General features: G+C 38.9%; 1 protein-coding gene across 2 annotated transcripts in view; it reads right to left on the bottom strand.

Annotated features, from left to right (window-relative positions):
- The window catches only part of LOC103605849 (putative RNA-binding protein Luc7-like 2), a 64,040-nt gene extending 40,767 nt beyond the window's left edge, over positions 1–23,273 (bottom strand). Inside the window, exons 1-2 of one of the 2 annotated variants that reach the window (XM_008590461.1) lie at positions 23,170–23,273; positions 6,248–6,342 (exon numbers count right to left, since the gene is read on the bottom strand). In XM_008590461.1, the coding sequence (XP_008588683.1) occupies positions 6,248–6,342; positions 23,170–23,230 (156 nt within the window). In that variant the 5' untranslated portion in view covers positions 23,231–23,273. Of the gene's footprint in view, positions 1–6,247; positions 6,343–8,119; positions 8,184–23,169 lie in introns of those variants that run through there. The other variant, XM_008590462.1, reaches the window with a different exon arrangement.
- Positions 23,274–24,366: the final 1,093 nt, after the last annotated feature.

The following is a 24,366-nucleotide window of genomic DNA, read 5'->3' as shown; positions in this document are numbered from 1 at the left end:
TTTTTTTTAAAAAAAAAAAGAAAACAGGGAGAATGTGGTGCTGATAAAAATTCACCTGCATAAACCTGAAGTAGATTAAGTTATTTTAAGAATATAAAATAAATGATTTAGAGACTATTTAGAATGACAGAAAAGGGGCGTCAATTAAAACTTTAAAAATTTTTAAGTTAAAAATGACAGAAAAGGGTTATTTTCAAAGGGCCTAAGTACCCCAAGTTGAATAGTTCAGAGTATCATGTGCACTTTTGCTAACAATGCCCCAAACTATTCTGGACTTGGTTTTTCAAGTTTAATAGTAAAGTTTTAATTATTTACTGAATAGCTTTTAATGTGCCTCTAATTTCTTAGGCACCAAATACATTTTTTTTAATTTATTTTTTTAAAGATGACCAGTAAGGGGATCTTAACCCTTGACTTGGTGTTGTCAGCACCACGCTCAGCCAGTGAGCGAACCGGCCATCCCTATATGGGATCCGAACCCGGGGCCTTGGTGTTATGAACACCACACTCTCCTAAGTGAGCCATGGGCTGGCCCTACCAAATACATTTTTCGTTTAAGCAGTCTCTAGAAATATTTGTTAAAGAAATGTGTATTTTTGTAATAAACTTAGAAAAATAAAATACAGCAAATCTGCTTAAAATAAAAACATAAATCACTTCAAAGCCAAATCTGGTAAAACCTGGGTTATCTGGCATTTTGCCAACTAGGAAGCTCTAGAAATTGGCTGTCATATAAATTAAAACAGAACAGAACAAAACAAAATTTAAAAAACCAAGGCTAAAATCTTGGCTAATGCCAAAAACATTTGTTAAAAAAAAAACTGGGGCTGGTCGGGATAGCTCAGCTGGTTAGAGTGCAGTGTCCTAACACCAAGGTCAAGGAATCCTTGAACTAGCCAGCTGCCAAAAAAACCAAAAAATACTTGTTAATACCACGGTAGCCCCAAACAAACACTTTTTGGGAAGAGATTATTTAAAGAATCTACAGATTAATATTTCACACTTGCACGTATAGCTGCTACTGTCATATTTTGATAAGCAACTTAACAAAATCAAGCAAGATATACTCTCTGGCTCCTTACCTGTTAAAAGGTAATACTGTAACAATAACGAATGGTAATTTTTGGAATTCAGAGTTGGTTTTTGAAACAAATTTATTTATTTAGCTCTCTTATTTTGGGGTAGATTGATTATTTACTGAATACAATGAAGGGATCCTGTTCTAGATGCTGGAGATACAGCCGTGAAGAAAATAAAGTCCCTGCCCTTATGAAACTTACATTCTAGTGGCTGGTTGAGAAAACTTTGTGCAGGTCTACTTCTTACCACTTATTCTGCTTCTCCATATTTTCATGGCTCTTTTACATATGTACTATCAAAGAGACTTCAGCAGTTTTAAAGTTCACGTTTGTATGTAACCAAGTAACTGATCTTAGACCAGGCCTTAAAAGAGAGTTAGAAAAGCAATAAAGGAGTTTCAATTAGTAAAAATTGCACTTTGGATAAAACCCAGAACCTGCTGGGGCACCATAAAACCAACTCAGTCAGAATTTTTCACAACCAATACTTCCACCCAATCACTTCAAAATGGCCGATAAACTTTTACTTTAATAATAACTTTGACAATATCAAAGTCTCTAATCTTGTCCCTAAGTATTTTTCAAGATTGGATCTTTTAAAAGTCCCCCATTTTTCAGCAGAACCTCTTCTGAACAAAATTCCATGGAAAATCCCTATGTTTAAAATATGAAAAATTCTAGTTGAAATAGGAAAGACTGGAGTATTCCCAAGTCTTTAGTGCATGAAATGCCTCCAAGGATGTTTCAGAAACATCTGAAAGTTACTGCCCTAGGTAATCAGGCTATCTAAAAAACTAACAACGGGCTGTGGAGGGAAAAAAATAAATAAAATAAACAAGTAACAAAATTTTTTTAAAAGTATTTAGATTTTAGTAAATCTAAGATTCCTACATGCCATAGAATACTGTGACTTTTTGATTGTGAGACATCTGACAAGGACAATTTCTCTGACAAAATTTTTTCCATCTATAAAATGATGACCTTATACTAGAATACGTGAGGGCCTGTCAATGCTAAAATTATACTATATAATTAGTAATGGCCACTTCTGAAATTTGGACACATTATAAGATATTCGTTTCCATGTCTGCAGATCTTTTTTTTTTTTTTTTTTGTCTTTTGTCTTTTTCCGTGTCCGGCAACGGATCGCAACCCTCAGTGTTGCCCCCGTACCGGACCAGGGACCGGCAACGGGATTGCAACCCTCGGTGTTGCTCCCACGCCTCGCTCAGCCAGTGAGCGGGAACCGGTCTGTATGTGGGATCCGAACCCTCGGACGGGAGCGCTGCCGCGCTTCCCAAGCGGCGCACTATCCAGTGCGCCACCGGGCCGGCCCTATGTCTGCAGATCTTAATTTCAAATTTCTGTTGCCATCTTTGCTTTAGATTTAATGCCTTTTACAAATTCTTACTTTCATGTATCTTTTCCCTGGATCACTAGGAAATAGAGGAGATTTTTTTTTTTTAAAAGCTCTTCAATATCCTTATCTTTCCTAAGAGAAGATAGGTACCAGAAACAATGTGTTGGGGGAAAAAAATGACAACTCAGCTTAGGTTTTCTCTTTTGCCTAAATCCAAAAGGGTATGCTGCCTATTACTGTCTGCAGTGAACAGAACAGGGAAAAACCAAGTGCGCCAAAAGAAGGAAAAGAGTAGAATAAGAAAACATTCTAGATGAATACGAAACTAATTCAAGCCTTTGAAGTACAGTAACTTCTCAAGCTATAAGAAATATTTATGTTTCTTATAAAATCATTAGCCAAAGATATATATAATTATTTTGATTATCTTTTCTACATTTTATCTCCTCTGATTAATTATCAGTTTAAGAATTAGTTATGACTAGACTAATGAAAGGTAAAATGTTACGGGACACTTTCATGAAACCAAATTTCATACTAATTGTCAGTTATGAGCACAATTTTTATAGAAATCACACTCTCCATCTCCAAGTGCTTGATATAAAGTCCAACCTCTTTATAATGAAAAAAGCCAAGAAATACATTTCTGTATATTCTTTTGCTAAATAATCTAGAATACTGATAAATCATATTCTTTTGGAAGTAACAGATCTTAGGAACAAGATCAGGAGAACTAAAGGGTGATTTTTAGTTATACAACAAAGAAAAAGCTTTATAAAATCAACAGTTACAATTTAGGTTTTTTTGTGTTTTTTTTTTAAGGCTAGTTAAGTGAAACAGTGAGAGTGGAGAAGGAGTAAAGAAATCTGTAACTGGTTGTGACCGGTTGTAAACACCACCCTTCATTCTTCATCTAACAAGTAAAAAGAAAAGAAAAAGGCATCTTCAACATAAAGAGGTTTGAACTATTAGACTCTATCACAGGAAAGCATTTGTTCTTATAGGGATTAGTTGCTAAAGAAGTCACAGCTCTGCTATTACAAGCTATCTGAACTGTTCTAAATAGCCTACTTTAGTAATAATAAGGGTCATGAGGAAATCACACTATGAATGGTTTTCAAGTTCTTAAGGATACCACTCTAGGACAACTCTGGAGTCTCACTAGCTAAGGTCCTTTAGTCCTTTAGCTAGTCCTCAAAACTGTGCTTAAATTCTGAAAAAGGTTCACAATTACTTAATCCCATTCTTACATACAACAATCTCTTGTCCATCAGGATGGCAAAAGGGAGAGATTTCTCCTCCAGTCTCCTTTGTCTTTTTTTTTTTTTTTTTTTAAAGATGACTGGTAAGGGGATCTTAATCCTTGACTTGGTGTTGTCAGCGGCCTTGGTATTATCAGCACCGCACTCTCCCGAGTGAGCCATGGGCCGGCCCTCCTCCAGTCTCCTCTGGAAGAATTTGCCTTACTGCTTTTCATGTAATCCAGGAGACCATCAATTTTAAGCCTCATCATTATATTCTGTACCATAAGAAAAATGATACCAATTAAGACAGTGTTTTTCTATCATTGGTTCTAAGATGCATATTTCAGAGATGTTAAAATTTGAAGAATATGCATCTTACAATCCATCAGCAAGAGTTTTGGGACGACCTGGTGGCACACTGGAAAGTGCGGTGCTTGGGAGTGCGGTGGCGCTCCCGCCGAGGGTTCGGATCCCATGTGGAGACTGGTTCCGGCTCACTGGTTGAGCGTGGTGCGGGCGCAACACTGAGGGTTGCAATCCCGTTGCCGGTCCCCGGTACGGGCGCGACACCGAGGGTTGCGATCCCGTTACCAGTCAGTAAAAAAGACAAAAAGGAAAAAAAAAAGAGTTTTACAAGAAGGAAAGTCCAAGATCAACCACTCATCCTTTTTATTTAGCATGATGAAGGATTAAGTATTCCCAGAAGAGTAGAAAACATGCTGGACAAGATATAAATCAGAAAATTTGAATTTGAAGAATGACAAAATGTTAATAGTTGTTAAAGCTGAGTGATGAGTATTAGTTCAAGAGTGCTGGGCTGGCCCGTGGCTCACTCGGTAGAGTGCGGTGCTAATAACACCAAGGCCCCGGGTTCGGATCCCACATAGGGATGGCTGGTTTGCTCACTGGCTGAGCGTGGTGCTGACAACACCAAGTCAAGGGTTAAGATCCCCTTACCGCTCATCTTTAAAAAAAAAAAAAAGAGTGCTTGTTATACTATCTCTGCTTTTATATGTTTGAAATTTTCCATAATAAAAACATTGGGCCAGCCTGTGGCTCACTAGGGAGAGTGCGGTGCTGATAACACCAAGGCCCCGGGTTCGGATCCCACATAGGGATGGCTGGTTTGCTCACTGGCTGAGCGTGGTGCTGACAACACCAAGTCAAGGGTTAAGATCCCCTTACCGGTCATCTTTAAAAAAAAAAAAAAGAGTGCTTGTTATACTATCTCTGCTTTTATATGTTTGAAATTTTCCATAATAAAAACATTGGGCCAGCCTGTGGCTCACTAGGGAGAGTGCGGTGCTGATAACACCAAGGCCCCGGGTTCGGATCCCATATAGGGATGGCCGGTCTGCTCACTGGGTGAGCATGGTGCTGACAACACCAAGTCAAGGGTTAAGATCCCCTTACCGGTCATCTTTTAAAAAAAATAAAAATAATAAGGGCCGGCCCGTGGCTCACTCGGTAGAGTGCGGTGCTGATAACACCAAGGCCGCGGGTTCAGATCCCATATAGGGATGGCCGGTTTGCTCACTGGCTGAGCGTGGTGCTGACAACACCAAGCCAAGGGTTGAGATCCCCTTACTGGTCATCTTTTTAAAAATAAAAAATAAATAAATAAAAATAAAAATAAAAAATAAAAACATTGTAGGGATGGCTGGTTAGCTCATTCAGTAGAGGGTGGTGCTAAAGACACCCAGGTCAATGGTTTGGATCCCTGTACTGGCAAGAGGCCAAAAACAATATAGATGAATTTTAAGTGACAACCCTAATCTCAAATTAGGATTTAAGTATTTATTATGATATGGATTTAAGTATTCATTAATATGTTTTCCCCACTGATTCCACAATATAAATAGGCAGAAATCTTAACAAAAATTTACGATTATTTTTCTTAAAAATTTATATTTTTAAGAAAGATGATCTGGATAAAAGTCTATTAAAAATAAGCTACTTTAAAAATCAATTATGTTATTTCTGAACTAAAAGTACAAACACTGTAAAATATCATAATAACTACCTCTGTATTCCAATTAAGAAGTGCTTTAATAAATTGCCCCGAGGGGCAGGCTGGTGAGCTCAGTTGGTCAGAGTGTGATGTTGATAACACCAAGATCTAGGGTTCGATCCCTGTACCAGCCAGCCACCAAAAAAATAAAATAAAATAACAATAATAATAATAAATTGCACTGAGGAACAGAAAAAAATTATACAACAAAACATATCAACTACTTTTGTGAGGAAACCCATCATTGCAGATTGATTTATTCATTTAATTTTTTTTTTTGGCAGCTGACCCATACAGGGATTGAACCTTGGACCTTGGTGTTATCAGCACCATACTCTAACCAACTGAGCTGATCAGCCAGCACATTATTGCAGATTTAAATTGTCAACCTGAATAAATAAATATTATAAGGGATGCAAATCCCTCTTCTAACAAAAGTGTTAAAAAAAAAAAAAAAAACTGTCTAACAATTTGGCAAAGAATTAAGACTTTATCAAGTAGTTCATTTTTGTAGCATACCAGTAATCATACAATAGATTTAATAAATACATACAGTTCCAGAAAGGACATCATGGGGGCAACAGTTGAGAAGATGACTCTTGCATACTCTGTCATCACTGAATTTGATTCGTTGACGAGTAGTATCTCCTGTAATATAGAAAAGTTAATAACATTCAAGGTTAGACAACTGGAAAGTATTTATTTCCTGAGAACCCTACTACCACTAGCTTTTTATGTGTGGCTATATACACACACATTAAAAAATCAGCTTAAGAGGGATTAGTTTTTTATATAATATACTATAGAAAAACTATTTTAGACAACATGCAGTTGCAGTATGTGTACTGCATATGTAATTCAAATAGTCAAAGTGGGAAAGCAATGCATTCTGTTAGAGTACTTCAGAAAAGCATAGGATTTTAGAGCAGGAATGGACCTTAAAGATTATTGAGTCCAACTCCTTCATATTGCAGATGAGGAAACTGAGGCCCCAAGAGGTTAAGCGATTTGCAGCAGACCCAATAGGACAGTTTCTACTCGTATACAATGTTCCCTTCTTGACACTAAGCATTGATTTATTTTTTAATTATTTACATTAATTGAAAAACATAAAGAGTAATCTTGCAAACATTGCATACACACTGCGAATCCCCACTGAACCCCAGACGCCATTTCTTCCACTATTTTGTTCCAGCTGAAGTGTCTCCCTTTTGCTGCTGGGAGGAGTTAGAAAGGGTAGAATAATGCGTTTAAGAGCGTACAAACCTGGAAGAAGGACTTACACACCAGTCAAACAAAGGCACACTACCTAAAGGAAATGTTAACTTTAATGCCTCCAAAGGTTCCATACCTCTAAGTTTTATGTAGTCTGTGCTATATATTGCCAAACTGGGTACATAAAAATTCATTCTGTCTTCATATAACACAATACACCTCCTAAGCAACAGAAGCATCCAGCCTACTTATCAAACATGGCTATCTACTCAAAATTTTAAAGAATCTAAGAAAAAGAAATGTAACTAGCTCTAATAACAAAATATAGATGTTAGTTAACAATTTTTTTCTTAGATCTCTCTTTGAAAAAAAAAAAACAGAAGAAAAAATGTTTCCTCTTTCTATATAGAATGATAAGCCCTAAGAAATGTAGGTGTCTTATTTTAGCCTTAAATTGATATCATCATTGATGAAGGAAAACCTACTGGTGAATTACTGAAGCAAGAACTGTTGGTACCAAAAGAGACTGTAAATACCTCTGCACTTCACGTGATGTATGGAACACTCCAAAAACTTTCATCTAGAAAGTGATTCAATCATTTAAATTGATTTCTGTATTTTCATATCTGAATAACGAAAAGGTTAAAACTTTACCCCTTCATATAGTCTTATATTGAAGAGGTTAACTTAAACTTAACTAAATACTGTCATTTTTAGGTGGGGTAAGATTTTGTTCAAATTGTTTTAACTTGGTTAAGAAGATTTAAAGAACATTCTCATTTTCAACCAGGATATACAAATTTTTAAGAACAGTAATTTATAGCTAAAACAATAGCTTCAGAGCAGTTCAACAATAGGTTTTCTAGGGCCAGCCCATGGCTCACTAGGGAGAGTTTGGTGCTGATAACACCAAGGCCACAGGTTCAGATCCCATATAGGGATGGCCGGTTGGCTCCCTAGGTGAGTGTGGTGCTGACAACACCAAGTCAAGGGTTAAGATCCCCTTACCAGTCATCTTTAAAAAAAAAAAAAATAGGTTTTCTAGAGCCTAGTCTCTAGTAGGTTATTTTTAAAACAATTTGGAATAATCTATTTAATGTTCATGCCTGCTACTATGATAAAGGTTATTTTGATGGTCCTTTTTTCCTTTAAACACAACTGCTTTTGTTCCACATTCATTAACACATCTGAAAAGTTAGTGATAACTCACGGCTCGGCGAATGCGGGGCCTTTCTGACAATCCCTTGCAGATTGAAGTAGGCAGGCATAGATACATTGAACCTTTACAAATAAAACAAGGGGCCAGATTGTTCAGTTTGTATAGAATAGACTCTGCCAGCAATTTCAATACAGCATCTAGAAGTACATGTTGACTGTAAAAGATTCTTGTATATGAAAACAAAAGTGAACAAAATCAGGGTGTTTTATTTTTAAAAATACTGACTTAACTAACAAGTGTAACCCCAGATAAGAATATGACTGACCATAGGTAAAAGTCCAAGACTGGAGGTCTGAAAAGTGGTCCTTGGGCCAACTGAGGTTTTAAAAATGTTCCTTTAAAAAGCATATTTCGGGCCGGCCCGGTGGCGCACTGCTACAGTGCGCCGCTTGGGAGCACGGTGGTGCTCCCGCCGAGGGTTCGGATCCCACATACAGACTGGTTCCCGCTCGCTGGCTGGGCGAGGTGTGGGGGCAACGCCGAGGGTTGCGATCCCGTTGCCGGTCCCGGTCCGGTACGGGCGCGACACTGAGGGTTGTGATCCGTTGCCGGACACGAAAAAAGACAAAAAGGAAAAAAAAAAAAAAAGCATATTTCATCAGACATTGGTGAGGCCTCAAGCTCATTTTAGAACGGTACTATGATAAGCTTACACCAGAATGGCAATGCTGTGTTAGAGGCTTTTTGCTTCCTAGCATATAATAAATAAATTTTTATATTAAATCTGTACTCTAATTTATTAAGGAATTTAAGGATAATAAAATTTTGAAAGTAGAAAAAGACCCCAAATCCTTCCATATCTAGGAGTCTCTTTGCTTCTACAAGTATCTAAGCTTTTTGGTAATGCAAGAGCAGTATCATTTCAGAGCTTTCTTAAACTAATGGCCCAAGAATATTATAAGCCATGCCTTAGAATAAAATCAAGATTCATGGAAGTTTTTGTTTTGTTTTGTTTTTGTTTTTCCTTTTTGTCTTTTTTCATGACCGGCAACAGATCGCAACCCTCAGTGTCGCACCCGTACCAGCCCGGGACCGGCAACGGGATTGCAACCCTCGGTGTTGCTCCCTGCACCTCGCTCAGCCAGTGAGCGGGAACCGGTCTGTATGTGGGATCCGAACCCTCGGCGGGAGCGCCGCCGCACTTTCCAAGCGGCGCAATGTAGCAGTGCGCCACCGGGCCAGCCCCAAGATTCATGGAAGTTTTACTCATCAAACATTTCATCAAATAGGGTGACTGTTTTTGCTTAAGAAGTAGCATTAAGTCTAATATTAAGGTATATGTGCCCTGAAGACACAGCTATCAGGTAAAATATAAACAATTCCAAATATGAGTACAGCAAATAGTATCCCTGGTGGGCTTTTCAAAAAAGTATTTTAAAATAACTCTTCACTGCAAATGATTGCTCCATACATATTTGATAACTGTAGCAAACAGAACAAATACAGCTATCAAATATCAGCCAGTACAGAAATCTTTAAAACAATGGGGCCGGCCTGTGGGTCACTCGGGAGAGTACGGTGCTGATAACACCAAGGCCACGGGTTCGGATCCCACATAGGGATGGCTGGTTCGATCACTGGCTGAGCATGGTGCTGACAACACCAAGTCAAGAGTTAAGATCCCCTTACCAGTCATCTTTAAAAAAAATAAATAGGGCCGGCCCGTGGCTCACTCAGTAGAGTGCGGTGCTGATAACACCAAGGCCGCGGGTTCGGATCCTATATAGGGATGGCCGGTTTGCTCAATGGCTGAGCGTGGTGCTGACAACACCAAGCCAAGGGTTAAGATCCCCTTACCGACTTGGGTTTTGACTTCAAGAGCTAAGGAATTTGAGTGACTGTTACTTGTGGTGACACTTTTGGTAATTGAAATCTATAGACTCCAGTCTGTAAGCAGAGAGTGAGAACTCATCTGAGCAAGGGCAGATTTCAATATAGCTTTTGTGGGTTGGTCACCTTGCAAGTGGCGATGCATCAGTGCTAAGAAAACTAATGTTGTCTTTTACCAAGTCTGATTTTGTGTCTTGATTGCAAAAAATAAATAAATAAATAAATAAATAAAAGAAATCTTTAAAACAATGAAATAATAAAACCCCTAATAATTTGAGACACAGAAATACCCTTAGACGGATTAGCAACTGACTATTTTTTGATATTTTTAAAGTTCTACTTAAGAGACTTTAAGGGTAACATTTTAAAACAATTTGGCTACATAACTATGCAGTATTTAATAAATTTATTTGGACCTATGCCATGAAAGTATATTTTGCCTACACCAACAAAGAATTTTAAAATAAAAATTCTGGTAATTTTGGTTTCTTTCTGTCAAGATATCTGGCCCAAACCATGTCTTTCAAAAGAAACTAGGTAATGGGCCGGCCCCGTGGCTCACTCGGGAGAGTGCAGTGCTGACAACAGCAAGGCCACGGGTTCGGATCCTATATAGGGATGGCCGGTTTGCTCACTGGGTGACCGCGGTGCTGACAACACCAAGTCAAGGGTTAAGATCCCCTTGCTGGTCATCTTTTAAAAAAAAAAAAAAGAAAGAAAGAAACTAGGTAAACCAGAGCCCTGACTACAAATAGGGAACAAATATGAACCAAATCTCCTTATAATAGAAGGAATTACTTTATAAACTCAATGTACTTTTATCTTTGGGTTTTCTGTGCATACAATCATATAAAAATAAATTATATTTTAAAAATTGCCCTGTCACACTGACATTGGATCTGAATCACAGAATCAAACCTGTGAGTGACCATATCCTCTGTGCTAGGCAGCGGAGTTACAAAGAGGCATGCATATAAGACAAGTTCTCTACCCTCAAGGAGCCCATGACTTTGCTTGAGAAATAGGACATATAAATGAAGTAATAAGTAATAACACAAGATAGACGATCCAAGCGCCAAATGGGTGTTTCAAACAGGCAGTACCTCGGGAATTCTAAAACTAAAATGACCACTAAGGACTGGAGAGGTTGTAAAAGGCTTCCTGCAATTAGTAAAAGCCAATATTTGAAGGAAAGAAAGAACTTATATCAAAGGAAAGGAGGAAAAAGAGCATTATAAATTGGAGTAGTATCTTTGACAAAGCTTACAGAAGCAGGAAAGTTGGGGGAACAGTAAGTAAACAATATTTGGCAAATGGCTTTACGTGGAAGAATAAAAGCTGGGGCCAGAATAACATTTTTTGGGTAAAATTTGATTTCTTAAATCTTTTTTTCAATCCCGATTTTTACAAAGTAAAAAATAAATAAAATTTAAATAATACAGCAGAAAGTAGACCAAGTTATTTGAGTCGACAACAACAAAAAATACCCCACCTATAAAAACATGGAGGTCTCTCTGCCCTATAACCTGCACAATAATTAATTAGGCTTTGTACATAACTAAAAAGCCAAGATTTCAGAATTCAAAACTTGATTTAGAACTTTGACAGGCAGTGCTCTTCATTTAAATAGAAGAATTATTTCCTACCAAGCAACTACCTTCAAAGTAACAACTCTCTTACCTCCCTCTTTTGTTCAACCCCTTCATGAGTTTCATGAATTATAACCTTTATTTGAGAACATCTGAGTCACAACAAAAACTAGAATGTATATTATATCCTCTCCAGGTCTTTCACCTATGTACCAAAGCCTAAGGTGGTTTTGAGGCAGTCAGTACTCAGGAAAAACGAACAGGCAACTCTAAAAAGAAGGCTCCTCTCCAAACTGTACTCAAATACTAATATCTCAAAATCCTCTTCAATCTTTTAGGAGAGAAGTGTAACCCCACTGTAATTCCCATCTGCCATTTTATGGTTCTGCCTTTTCTGAAATGGACTTATAAATTTTAGTAGTAACACTTAAAACCTTAGCCTAGGTGATATCTAACATTATTATACACGGTGCATGCTATCTTCCCAATATCCACCCCTTCCACCCCAGTGTCACCCACCCTCTCCCTCCCATACAAACAAGAAACCAAATCAACTTTCATTTAGGTGCTATTTTAAAAACATCAAAATTTTACTTTACCCATTCTCTCCGATGCTCCCTGTATTTTTTTAAGCTGTGAGTGGATGACCATGCTATGTGATCAACAACTGTGAAGGCTAAGCAAAAGTGAACTGAGTTTAGTATTGTAATTTCAAAAGAACCTTAAATTTTGTAATATTTGACATATTTAACGGTATGCAGAATCATACTTTACTGCATATTATCAGGCGTTAATGGCAAGCAGTTTATAAAAACAATCAGTATTTCTTTTGTACTGAATTAGCTTAGAGCTTAGTTTAGGGAACACAAAGAGGAAGGAGAAAAATGCAACAACACACAAAGCAATGGAAGCATCCCCATGTCTATAAATGGGGGCAAGAGAGGGGAAGCCCTCCCACATTCTCCAGTATAACAACCAAAGCCCTCCCCACAGGTACATTTGTTAGGGGCCAATTGTCACAGTTGGCTTCGGATGTGCCAAGCCCCTTCCCTTTGAAATAAAATCCATAACCATTCAGTAAAAGGAAAGCTAGAGCTAGAAAGAGAGGTATAGAACTGAAAACTTAAAGCTTCTTATTTCCCTGACTCCTTGAATCCCCAAATGCAGAGAAACAAGGCTGGCTGATTAGCATAGTTGGTTAGGGTTCAGCCCTATGACACCAAATGCAGAGAAATGTCCCTCCCTCTTATTACCATTTTGTCCAATATAACCTGCTGAGTCCACACAGCAACTTAAGAACTATATAAAGACCCATGGCAATTTCTAATCTAGTCTAGCCCAGGGGAGAAAGAGACCTTGAGAAGTACACCCTTGTGTCTTCACTTGGAACCAAGATAAAAGCAGGTGACTGCTGTTGAATGGTGACTATTAACACTGAGGAACCAATCTGATCACTTTTACACCCTCCTCAAACTTTTTCATCAACTCCACTAACTTCTCTCACCTACCTTTGTTGTTCCTTTAGAATTCAGCTTAAAGTCCACCTACATGAACAATTTTGTAATTAAACTTTTTAAAAACTCATTACTCCTTTATTTCATGTTCCCTTGTTAATAAATACACTCAATTTAACCCACTGTATATTTAAGCAGTTCAAAGTATAGGGTTCATTTTATAAAAGGACTCACCACCATGTCTTCATATAATATGATTACAGATGTTTTGGAAACATTTAATATGACTTGATATATGTTAAACTTTTCAGGAATATATTTATTACATAAAGAAAGGAAAGAGAGAGTACTAAGCCAAAGATGTCAATGGGAAAAACTAACTACCTTCCAAATGTAACATCAAATCATTTCGTTCTAACAGAACTTAGGAAGTCATACTGAGTAGTAGCAGCAGCTTTTCTTTCCTACAGAAAATGCAAACATATGGGTACTATACAGTTCAGAAAGGCTATCCCTCTTAATTCTTTGGTTCATATGGTCCTATAGATTAATAATTACAAATAGGTACTAACACCACCCCCACCACAATCCCCATGACAAGCCCCAAATTTTTAAAGTGCAATGTCCATTATAGAAGGAATTTCCAGAACAAGTTCCTTCTTACTGAAGATGATCAAAGATTAACAATGTTTTTAAAATTTTTTAAATCTAGCCTACATGTCTGTAAAAATCTATGTACAAAATTATAAAGAATGAGACTGGAGGTTGGTCCGAAGGTAGTGAGTTATCTCAATTGATTGTTCACAGTCAATTACAGATCGAACTCTTCATTCTACTCTTGCCCCATTCTCACTTATGCACTTCACTAGTTTAAAAAAAAAGAAAAAAAAGAATGACAATGGGAAACAGCCTTGGTAGTAGGATAAAAAGCTTGTAGGGTTTTTAAGAACTATCAGAATGGTGATGATGGAAAACTACCCCCTGCCCCAACCCTATCTGCACTCATTTTATAGGCAAAGGGTATTGACAACTGACGGGGATCAATGCCATCACATTTTTCTGGGGTACCTTGCTTCAGGAAATTATCAGCATATTTCTCTTTAGAGTAAGAGAGACATTAGAAAAGCCTGAATAATTCTTAGCAGTGGATCATTCGGGGCGGCGGAGGGGAGGGATCCTGAATAAACAGTTTCTTAAAAATTAAGTTCCAAGCCAGCCAGTTACCTCAGTTGGTTAGAGCGAGGCTTGTAACACCAAGGTCAAGGGTTCAGTTCCCTGTACCAGTCAGCTGCCCCCCAAAAACGAACAACAACAAAATTAAGTTCTAAAAGTAGATTATACAGACCTTAAGATATGTCATAAGAAGTTGCAGCCTGCTAAATTTTATATTTTGATACTTGCAGAGCTGCAATTCTGACACAGTAACACGTGCACTCTGGATATCTGGTGCCTTCTATTATCCAGAATTTTCTATACAGAAAATTAGAAGTAACAAAAGCTATCTTTGCCTATGAAGAAATAGCTGAAAAGAATCAAAGAAAAAGTGATCAGCTGACTTATCCACTAAAAAAGGCAAGTTCTCATCAGTTGGTAATATCTGTAACAGCCAATTAGGGCTTCCCCAAATCTAAAACCAACAAAAGAAATAAAAAGGGAAAAAAATGAGAATATCAAAGGACAGTGGTGACAGACAGTCCAATGATGAAGGAAGTTAAAATGAAAAACACAGATTACCATGAAGGAGACGTGAGCCTTAAATTACTGAAACAACACAGCAGAAATACTGTTATCACACTGAATACATATCAACTTCATATCAAGGGTTGCCTCTGGGGAAAGGGCTGAGACTGTGAAGGTGAACATATGGGACTTTACTTGTAATGCTTGATTCACTTTTTAAAACTTGACAGAAATATACAAAATAACATTTGTTCACTCATATAGGTATTTGATCGCCCTTTGTACTTTTTAAAACATTTTTTTCTGAATCAGATACCTATAATTAGTACCACAGAATATATCACATAACTGTTCATGTATAAATCTTCACTCCCCATTACATTTTTGGTCCCTCTAGGATTATCAGAGTCAAAAGATGATAGAATCAAATATGTCCATAATCTTTAAAAAAAAAAAAAAAAAAAAAGGAAAGGAAGAAATAACTAAAGCAATTTAGCAACCAGGAGAGTTGCTAAGGAAAGTTAAGAGTCTGTTGCTGTCAACAATTACAATACCCCAAAGTACATCAACCAATAAATATATATAGAACACTACATGTGGGGAAATATTCCCTCTAACACCATGAGGCAAATTAAATTGTAACACATGAATGCCTCAAAATACTAATACATGTTTTCCAGACTCTGAGGTGAATTAACTGCTTTCCTAGCAAGCATGCCCTGCTTAGTTCCCCTGTTCATAATGCAGAATCACAGCCACTTCCCCCAGAGTTTCTATTCCAGGGTTCTCTTTGATAAGCAGCATTTTCCCACAGCCAGGCACCTTTTCATATTCCCACTGTGGAACCAGTTGGTGAAATCCTGCAGAACTGTTGACCTCCCTAGACCAAAATACTAAAGGAGAGATAAGAAATCGAGCTAAATGAGGTAATTTCACCCTGGAGGTCTACCTAGACTTCTCTAAGGATCTCCTAGATCTCTCTGTCTCACAGGTTTGCATATCTGGTCAGTCATTTCTGCTTACAGGTTTACATATACACAGTTCAAGCAGCTTTCCCTTCATATGAATACCTAGAAGAGTATTTTCCAAATATGAAATTTGTAGAAAAGATAATTTTAGGTGATATAATTTCACCAACATGGCATTTTAAACACCAATCACTTAGTAAGAAAGTTATTTATCATGATTAAGTCAAGAAAAAAGCTGCTGTCAGTGACAGTATGTATTTAATACATCTAATGAGTTGTAATTTTTAGCACAGGGAACCCTAAGTGACAACAGAGTCTACTTATATCTTTACAACATACCATTGTTTTTACTGTATTTATTTATACGGTAATATAAACTTTCATTTTGAAATTAACATGTTTTTAGAAAGTGAGTTGATATAAAGAAAAAATATTAAATAGAAAAAAGAGTAAAAAATACTAAAGATAGGATGTGTAACTAATATTTGGGAAACATTCACTTAGAACAGGGTTTCTCAATCTTTTTAATGTGTATCGAAACCATTTGGAAGGCTTCTTAAAACAGATTGCTGGCAGCCATCCCCAGAATTTCTGATTCAGTAGGTGGGCCCAAGAATTTGCATTTCTCTCTCTCTCTCTTTTTTTATTAAAGGAACATAGATTTTTCAATTCTCTTGGGGATATACTTAAGAGTGGAATTGCCAGGTCACAGGGAAAATCTACATTTAAATTTTTTTTTTACTCTTAAGACTTTTGTGTATTTCTTTTTTCTTTTCTTTTTTAATATAACAAGGATATGCACATTTATTTGTTCAAATAACAAATACATAAACTGAATAACAGATGGATAACAAAATATCCAAGAATTTGCATTTCTAACAAGTTCCTAGGTGATGCAGAGGTTATTGGTCTAGGGACCACACTTTGAGAACCACTGATCTAGAAGAGTGATCAACAAGCTTTTTCTTAAAGGGCCAGAGACTAAATATTTTAGGCTTGTTGGCCATAAGACTCTGTTACAACTATTCAACTCTGCTGCTGTAAGGCAAAGCAGACATAGGCAATACACATATGAATGGTCATGGTTGTGTTCCAATAAAACTTTACTGATGAAAAGCAGCCAGCCCTAGTGTCAGCCCCTGATCTAAGATATATCGGCTAGCAACTGAAAGGGTATACTGTGTAAACTGATAGGGCAGAATATACTGTAGATACTATGCAGTAAATATCCAACCTTTTCTATTGAAAAGCAAAGCTTTGGAAAGTTTAACACTAAAAGACAAAACTAAGGTCTGCAGAAATCTTTCATAAAGATTAAAGTCTCAAGAAGATAAAAACAAAACAATTTACGACATTCAGGAGACATGACAAAAGATTCAGCAAGGGCAGCTGGTTAAATTCTTTTCATGTTAAGCCAAATAAGTCAAACATCAGTTGTACATGGTTCTGATGGATATGACTTCTCAAAGTCATAAGTTATTTAGTTAAAACAAAAACATGAAGCTGTAAACAGTTTCAGAGTTTTTACAAGTTACTTTTCTCCTCAATAATCTCACAAAATTGATTAACTGACCTAGTTAATCAATCTATGACTTTTCTGCAGGTGCTGAAGCCACAAGATTCCCATCTGAAACTTACCCTCTCCCACTCCCTCATTCCTTCTCCAGCAAGATGTTCCAACTTCCTTCATCTCCTTAAGTCTACATTACTTAACAGACTGATGAAGTTAGGTAAAATTGCTTATGTTTCCTCAAGAACTATACTTTAGGGCCAGCCTCTGGCTCACTTGGGAGAGTGCGGTGCTGATAACACCAAGGCCATGGGTTTGGATCCCTATATAGGGATGGCCGGTTTGCTCGCTGGGTGAGCGTGGTGCTGACAACACCAAGTCAAGGGTTAAAGATCCCCTTACCGGTCATCTTTTAAAAAAAAAAAAAGAACTATACTTTAATCCTTAAAGCAATGGGCTTTAAGGACTGAGTCCATTACAAACACCTTTCTGGAATTCCATCCTTGAGGAGCAACTGCCTCATTTATCTAGTCTTGCTCACACTTACTGACCTTTAGTTTTAAGGCATATGCTTATCTTCTCAATCCCACTGCTTGCCTAAACCCTCAGCAACTTCGAACTTCAATGCCTGTATGAACCACCTGCTATTTTTTTTTTTTTTTTAAAGATGACCGGTAAGGGGATCTCAACCCTTGACTTGGTGTTGTCAGCACCACGCTCAGCCAGTGAGCAAACCGGCCATCCCTATATAGGATCCGAACCCGTGGCCTTGGTGTTGTCAGCACCGCACTCTCCCGAGTGAGCCACGGGGCCGGCCCGAACCACCTGCTATTGAACACTATGTGACTCACTAAGCCTGACCTTGATCCATGACACCTACTTGCCTTTGAATTCTCACTACCCATCTTAAACATGCAGCTTAGTATATTTATCCTTATATACTAAGGACATCCTACCTAAACTAAACCAAAGCATTTACTTGCTACTTATAAAGTTTATGCAGAGATAGACAAAATAATTTTTCTTTGGTTTCAATTTATTTTTCAAGCTGAAATGAAAGAATGTCTCAGAAGCACAGGCTTACTTGAAGAGAGAGGTAAACTGTAGAGACTCCAGGGATAAGGCAAGGTTATATGACGTGATACTTTTATTGTTTTCTGGGCTGTTCTGTAGATAGAAATATCATTTAAAATTCAAAATGCAAAATGAGGAAACCTTTTTTAAAACTAATTCACGGGGCCGGCCTGTGGCTCACTCGGGAGAGTGCGGTGCTGATAACACCAAGGCCACAGGTTCGGATCCCATATAGGGATGGCCGGTTTGCTCACTGACTGAGCATGGTGCTGACAACACCAAGTCAAGGGTTAAGATCCCCTTACCGGTCATCTTTTAAGAAAAAAAAAAAGAGAAGAGGAACAAAATAATAGACTGTAGGCTAGAAAGGATCTTATCAGACATTGAAAAGAATGGCTATTTTAATGTTTGGGATATGCCTCGAACTTATAAGTCAATTAGTTACCCAAACTCAGAGAAACTACTATTTATAATGTTAGTGAATTTACAAGCCTGGACCAAGATATACCCCATTATTATTTCAAAAGTGTGTGCTTGTACATTAAAGGCTACGCCTCCTTCAATTAAAATGAATCATCCAAGTGGAATAAAAGAATGGCTTACAATTGACCAAGACATGAATATGGTTCATTATGTTAATGAGAAAAAATTAAGAGAAAAATGCTTTCAATGTTGATGACAAGTCAGGGAACACAAATTACAGTAAAGATGATTTTATAAAGAAGAAAATCCACTGAAGAAAACACTACTTCAATCTTTAATTCAATAATTAATTCTGCAGAAAGGCCGCAAAGTCATAATGTCCTATAGATTACACAGGTAGGCATCACTAAACTTATATTAGAAACAGGAAAATGACTTTCTGAACTGTATTTTCCTGGGTATCACATAGGACAAGTATCCTTTCAAGTTTAAATCTCAAACTATAACTACCACACAATAGAACTGGTCAGCAGAAATATCAAGATAAATATACTCATTAACTGAGGAAGTACATCACACAGTTTAGAAAGATTATCATAAAAACAGCTAATATTACCTAAAAGCTATAACTTGCCCAAAACATTCCGTAACCGTAACGGACAAATAATGATGCTATAAAATTCTATTCTATATTCTATATTCTTAGTTTACTGGTTGTTTTTGAAAGCAGGCTGCCATTCCTGGCTTGTTTTAACCTTTCAGAGATAGTCTCTGCTCCCAATTAAGGTATAAACAATTAAGAGGTATGGAACCCTCAGAACTACCTTCTGTAATTTCCTTAATTTCTAAATTTAGGATATAATCTAAATCAATACCCTCAATTTTGTTTAATTCCTATCTCTTGCATCTTCCCAGGCCTTTCTAGGATCAGGACCAGAGACTTATTATAACCAAACTGTATTTGTTGGCAGAGGGGCTTTAGCTATGGGACATCTTTGCAATTAACCCAACCCAGCAAAAATGACCACAGTCTGTGTAAGGACACTGGGTTCCTCCAACTGTCAGACAGACAATTCTCAAAGTGTTTTTGAATTTTCCTGTGTAGCTCCTCCCCACTTTCAAATGGAATATGTCCTGGGAAAACAGTTTATCCCTCTCCTCTCTATTAATGCTAACAACTAACACAGAAAGGTATCTATAAAATGTAATAAATCTTAAACTTGAGATAAAATAAGATAGCGGAATTAATATCTACTTATGGTTCCTCCTTTCTAAAAAACTTAAAATATATTGATTTTTCAACATTTTTCTGAATAGAACATAGGAAATTATTTAGTTTCCCATATAACAAATTATAAATTTAACTTGAGGCAAAAAAGGTTAAGTGACTTACCCAAGGTAACAATTAGAGGTACAGCTGGGGCTAGAAACCAGGTCTCCTGAGTCTCAGCCCAGTGCTCTTTTCCTTAGCCCATGATGCCTTATCAGAAAAAGCCAAATACAGTCAGACCCCCAGTTACATGGGTATGAGTTACACTGATTCACATATACAAACTTCATATAGTGTGACCAATGTTTCAACTCACGCGGTACCCTGCTTCCATTTATGCAGTATGCCAGGCATCGGCACGATTTTCAGTGGCACACAGGCGGTTGCCACCACCAGGGCCCTAGGCAAAATTGCAAAGAAGGCAAAGTTTGTCTTTGGCCCTCCCACCTCCCTTATGCATTCCTCTCCCACCTCCTGGTCAGACCCCTGCCCAGCCTCCCAGCACCATCATGCTGCCCTCTGATTGTCCAAAGCCCCCCACTCCTCCACTCATCCCAACCTGTTCTTTCTGGAAGTACCCAGTGTTCCAAAAGTACCTATCCATTTCCCTGACACCAAAATTCCCATTCTTGAGGATTCTAGTAAAGTTAGGTAATCTAAATGATTGACTGATTTAAATAATTCAAGATAAGGTACACTTAACTAACAGACTTAAATCTCCAAGGAGTTTAAAGAGGAACTAATTAAAAACTCTGCTGCGAAGGGGAAAGAGAAGAAACCTTTTAAGGGTGGGGTGGGAGCAACATTTTCCCAGTGCCACAGGACTCCTGTGCCCCTTCACTTTCCTTCACAGATTGCCACCTTGAGTGAGCCCCACTACCCAAAAGGAGAGTGGCTGGTTTATAGTTAAGTCTCTGGGATACCAAAAAAAAAAAAAAGAAATGGACAAAGCTGCCTAAACTACCCTCCTACCTACCTTTTCCATCTCTCTCCCACCCCCTTGATCCCCATTTCCACCTCTTAGTGCCAAAGACACCCAACATCATTCCCCATAAGCTGTTCATATGTCCAATACAAGGCTTCCCACTACATGGTGTCAAATTACATGGTGTTATTCAGGGGTGTATCCATGTTCCCCTATCCCTGGATAACTTGAAGTTGACTGTATGCTAAAAAAGAACAATCCTAATTATTTAGAGGTCTTGAATCACAAAATGAAATATGTAAACTCATTAAATATCTGGTATGAAGGAAAAGAATGTTTTGATTTTTATTATGTATACATAAAAAGACTAATCTGGATATCTAAAAAAAAAAAAATCAATTCTTTTCCTTGAAAGTAGTGTTTCTTACTTCTGACCCAATACAGCAGTGAAAATCCAGTCATTTCAGCTAAATAATATCGTGGACTTGTAAACATGAGTTCATTCATAAATCCTCTAAGTCCGGAGGCCAAAATATATATATATAAACAAACAAAAAAATTAAACTTATCTGTATACAAAACAGAGTAGATTTCAAGAAATCCACGTTTCCGCTGACTACACACACAAGGAATATAAACATAATATATTTAATTTAGTTTTGCAATACTAAATGGGCTGCCTGGCTCAGAAATGTATCAGGTGATGGTTACCTTGATTCAACTATCTTCCCAGTAAAATAAAGAAATCCAATCCATACAGAAGGTACCAAAAATGGTACCCATTAAGGATTAAAAGGATCACGTAAGGTAAGCCTTAAATGATTTGTACAATTTTATTACAAAGATTAAGTATACTGTTAGCTAAGATCGTGAATGAAGCCCTTTCCCAATATCTTCTCTCATGTTGGAAAAGGAGCAGTGTTGAGACTTGCCACAGTTATAAAGTAATCAATATTATCTAAACGTGAAAAATGATAGCAGTTAAAAGTTTCTCCAGTGGCATTTCAAATTAACATTCCCAATCTTTCCCTCCTCTCTATACAACCGCGAGTAGGTTTACCATCCACACCTACTTGTCTATGTTTTACGAAAAGTTTCCAATGTGGATTTTTATTAAAACTGAACTGTGAATACTGAAAAGCAATTCTAAATATGCGTTGCTAAAAAGATTTGAACGCAATAAGGTTTTATCTACTCATATATTTTGCTGCAAAGCACTCAAGTAAATTATAAGGTCGACTGTTAAAAACGAAATTTGAGTGTGCCTTTTCTCTCAAGTCAAGCAATTTAAATAACTTGTCAAGGAAAAAACATCTAAGTGGCTAAGAAACTATTTGCCTAAACAAGCAACGTAAAAAAATGAGCAAAGATTTTGCTGTTTTAAATAAAGCATTGAACTAGACCTTTCCTCCACATTAGCATGGATTTGAGTTAAATTTGAAAGAGTACATTACTAATTATCATCACCAAAAAAGAACAGCATGTCATCAATTTATTAAGAAACTCATTTTATGACAAAAGGATAATCCAACCTTTAGTGGCTTTTACAGATTCGAATCTAAATGCCTAAAAGGATCTTTGTTTCCCTCAATTCTACTTCACTGGGCGTCAAATTTTCAAAATGGTCCTAATGGGGAACATGCAAAATTTGTTAATATTTACTATTAAATTGTTTAACAAAATGGAGGTCTCTCGGAAAAACAGGCCATATAACATTCTCCTTTTCACAAAATGTGTGTTCACAAATACACCCTCTTCAAGAAACCATGGTTTGGGTCAGATGTGCCATTAAAATGGTTGTTTCTGTGGGGCTCGATGGTGCGTCTCTAGGACTGGATTAGCCGTAGAGGTTTCCCCCAGACTCAGTCAGGAAGGGGAGGGGAGGTTCTCCTGGATACGCTGGAGGACGGCGGCGAGGGGTGATACCAAAGCTCTGGGTTGAGGAATTAGATCAGGGGGCGGAGGCTTTAGCGGTCCGCAGGTATCTAATCAGCGACAAACCGGGCCGCCCGACTACGCAAGAGAGACGTGGGCTCTCGGGTCCCAGCCGAGTCAACATTAAAAACACAAACTCTCCTTTCTGCCTCCAGGCCCCGCCTCACCCCATTGGCAGCAGTTCCCGCCAATCCTCACGGTCACCGCCCCCCAAGCCCGCCTGCCAAGCCCCGATTGGATGGGACGGGAGCCGGGGACCTCGTGTTACCAATCTGGGAGCCCCTTACTCAGCCACACGCGCGCGCCCAGGTGCGCCCTCGGACTCCCTTCCCGTCGCCGGCCCCATCCCCTCCCCCACCCCCAGGGCTCTGGCAGCGACTTACCGTCCCGGGAGGTGCCCATCAACTGGTCCAGCATCGCGCGCATCTGGGCCTGCGCCGACATGGCGGCGGCGTAGCGGGCGGGCGGGGGTGGGGCGCAGACTGGGCCCTTTTGGGCGGGGGGATACTTTGCAAGCCAGAGGGGTGTGGAAAGATATATTGAAGCACTGAAAGAAAAAAAAAAGCTGCAGACCAAGAATATTAAACTCAGAAAAGCTTTCTTTCAGAAGACAGTCTCAGACAAACAAAAGCTGTGCCGGAGTCCGGGCTGCGCTCCTCACGACGACGTGTACGTGCAAGACGGCAGCCCCCGAAAGCGACCCTCGTGCCCTCACTCTCCGTCCGGTTCTTGGGACAGAAGCGACACTGGCTAATCAAGCTCTCGCCTCCGACACCGCCACCCGCCAGCAGCCGTCAACCCCCCCCTCAAGCTCTGACGCCGCTCGCCGCCACCGTCGCTGCGACGGGAGCGCGCACGCTCCTCGCGCTAGGTCGTTTCCCGCGGGGGCTCCTCCAACTGGCGTCCGACTGTACTCGCCCCGCCCGAGAGGTGTTCCACCCTAACGGCTTTCGCGCGCGTGCACGCGTGCTGCTCCCGCCCCCTTCCTGCCAGATGTCGCGAGAGTCTGGTTCCTTGACCAACTCTAGAGCGGGATCCTCCCCGAGGCGGTAGACGTCACGCTCCCGGCTGCAGGGCTGTTAGGTTCTCGCAGCCGCTGTGCTGGTGAGCCAAACCCAAAGTAGGAAAATGTGCGAGGGTTAGCCCGAGTCGAAAGTGAGTAGAGACCGTGCCCGTCGGTTCGACTGAGGCTAGCAGTCTTAGCAGCTAATGTGGACGAGTTCCTGACAAATGTTCACTGACCGATAAACCCGGTTTCGGGGGCCCACCCAGAACCGTGTAGACGCAGCCTTTCCTCGCCGCTGCCTTATGCTCACAGGCGGAGCCCTGGATTACTGACGTCGGGGACATGTTCTTTCATCTATGCGTGGAGGGCTGTAAGGCCAGCGAAGTGGCATATGTCAAGTTCGGGCAGTAACACGTGCAATCAATACACTAGGAAACAGCGCTGCGACCCATTCAGATAATCCTGTAAAGCGGTGGGAAGCCGTTGGTCCAAATCTGAAACTATAAAAATTAATTGGGATTCTGAGAAATTGTGAGGAGGCGATCTTGTAGAGAAGTGACACTGACCACAGGAG

The sequence above is a fragment of the Galeopterus variegatus genome, unplaced genomic scaffold, assembly GCF_000696425.1.
Source record: "Galeopterus variegatus unplaced genomic scaffold, G_variegatus-3.0.2 Scaffold6120, whole genome shotgun sequence".
NCBI classification, from domain to species: domain Eukaryota; kingdom Metazoa; phylum Chordata; class Mammalia; order Dermoptera; family Cynocephalidae; genus Galeopterus; species Galeopterus variegatus.
The sequence above is the reverse complement of the archived record's forward strand: the minus strand, read 5'-3'. Positions and strand labels throughout refer to the sequence as shown.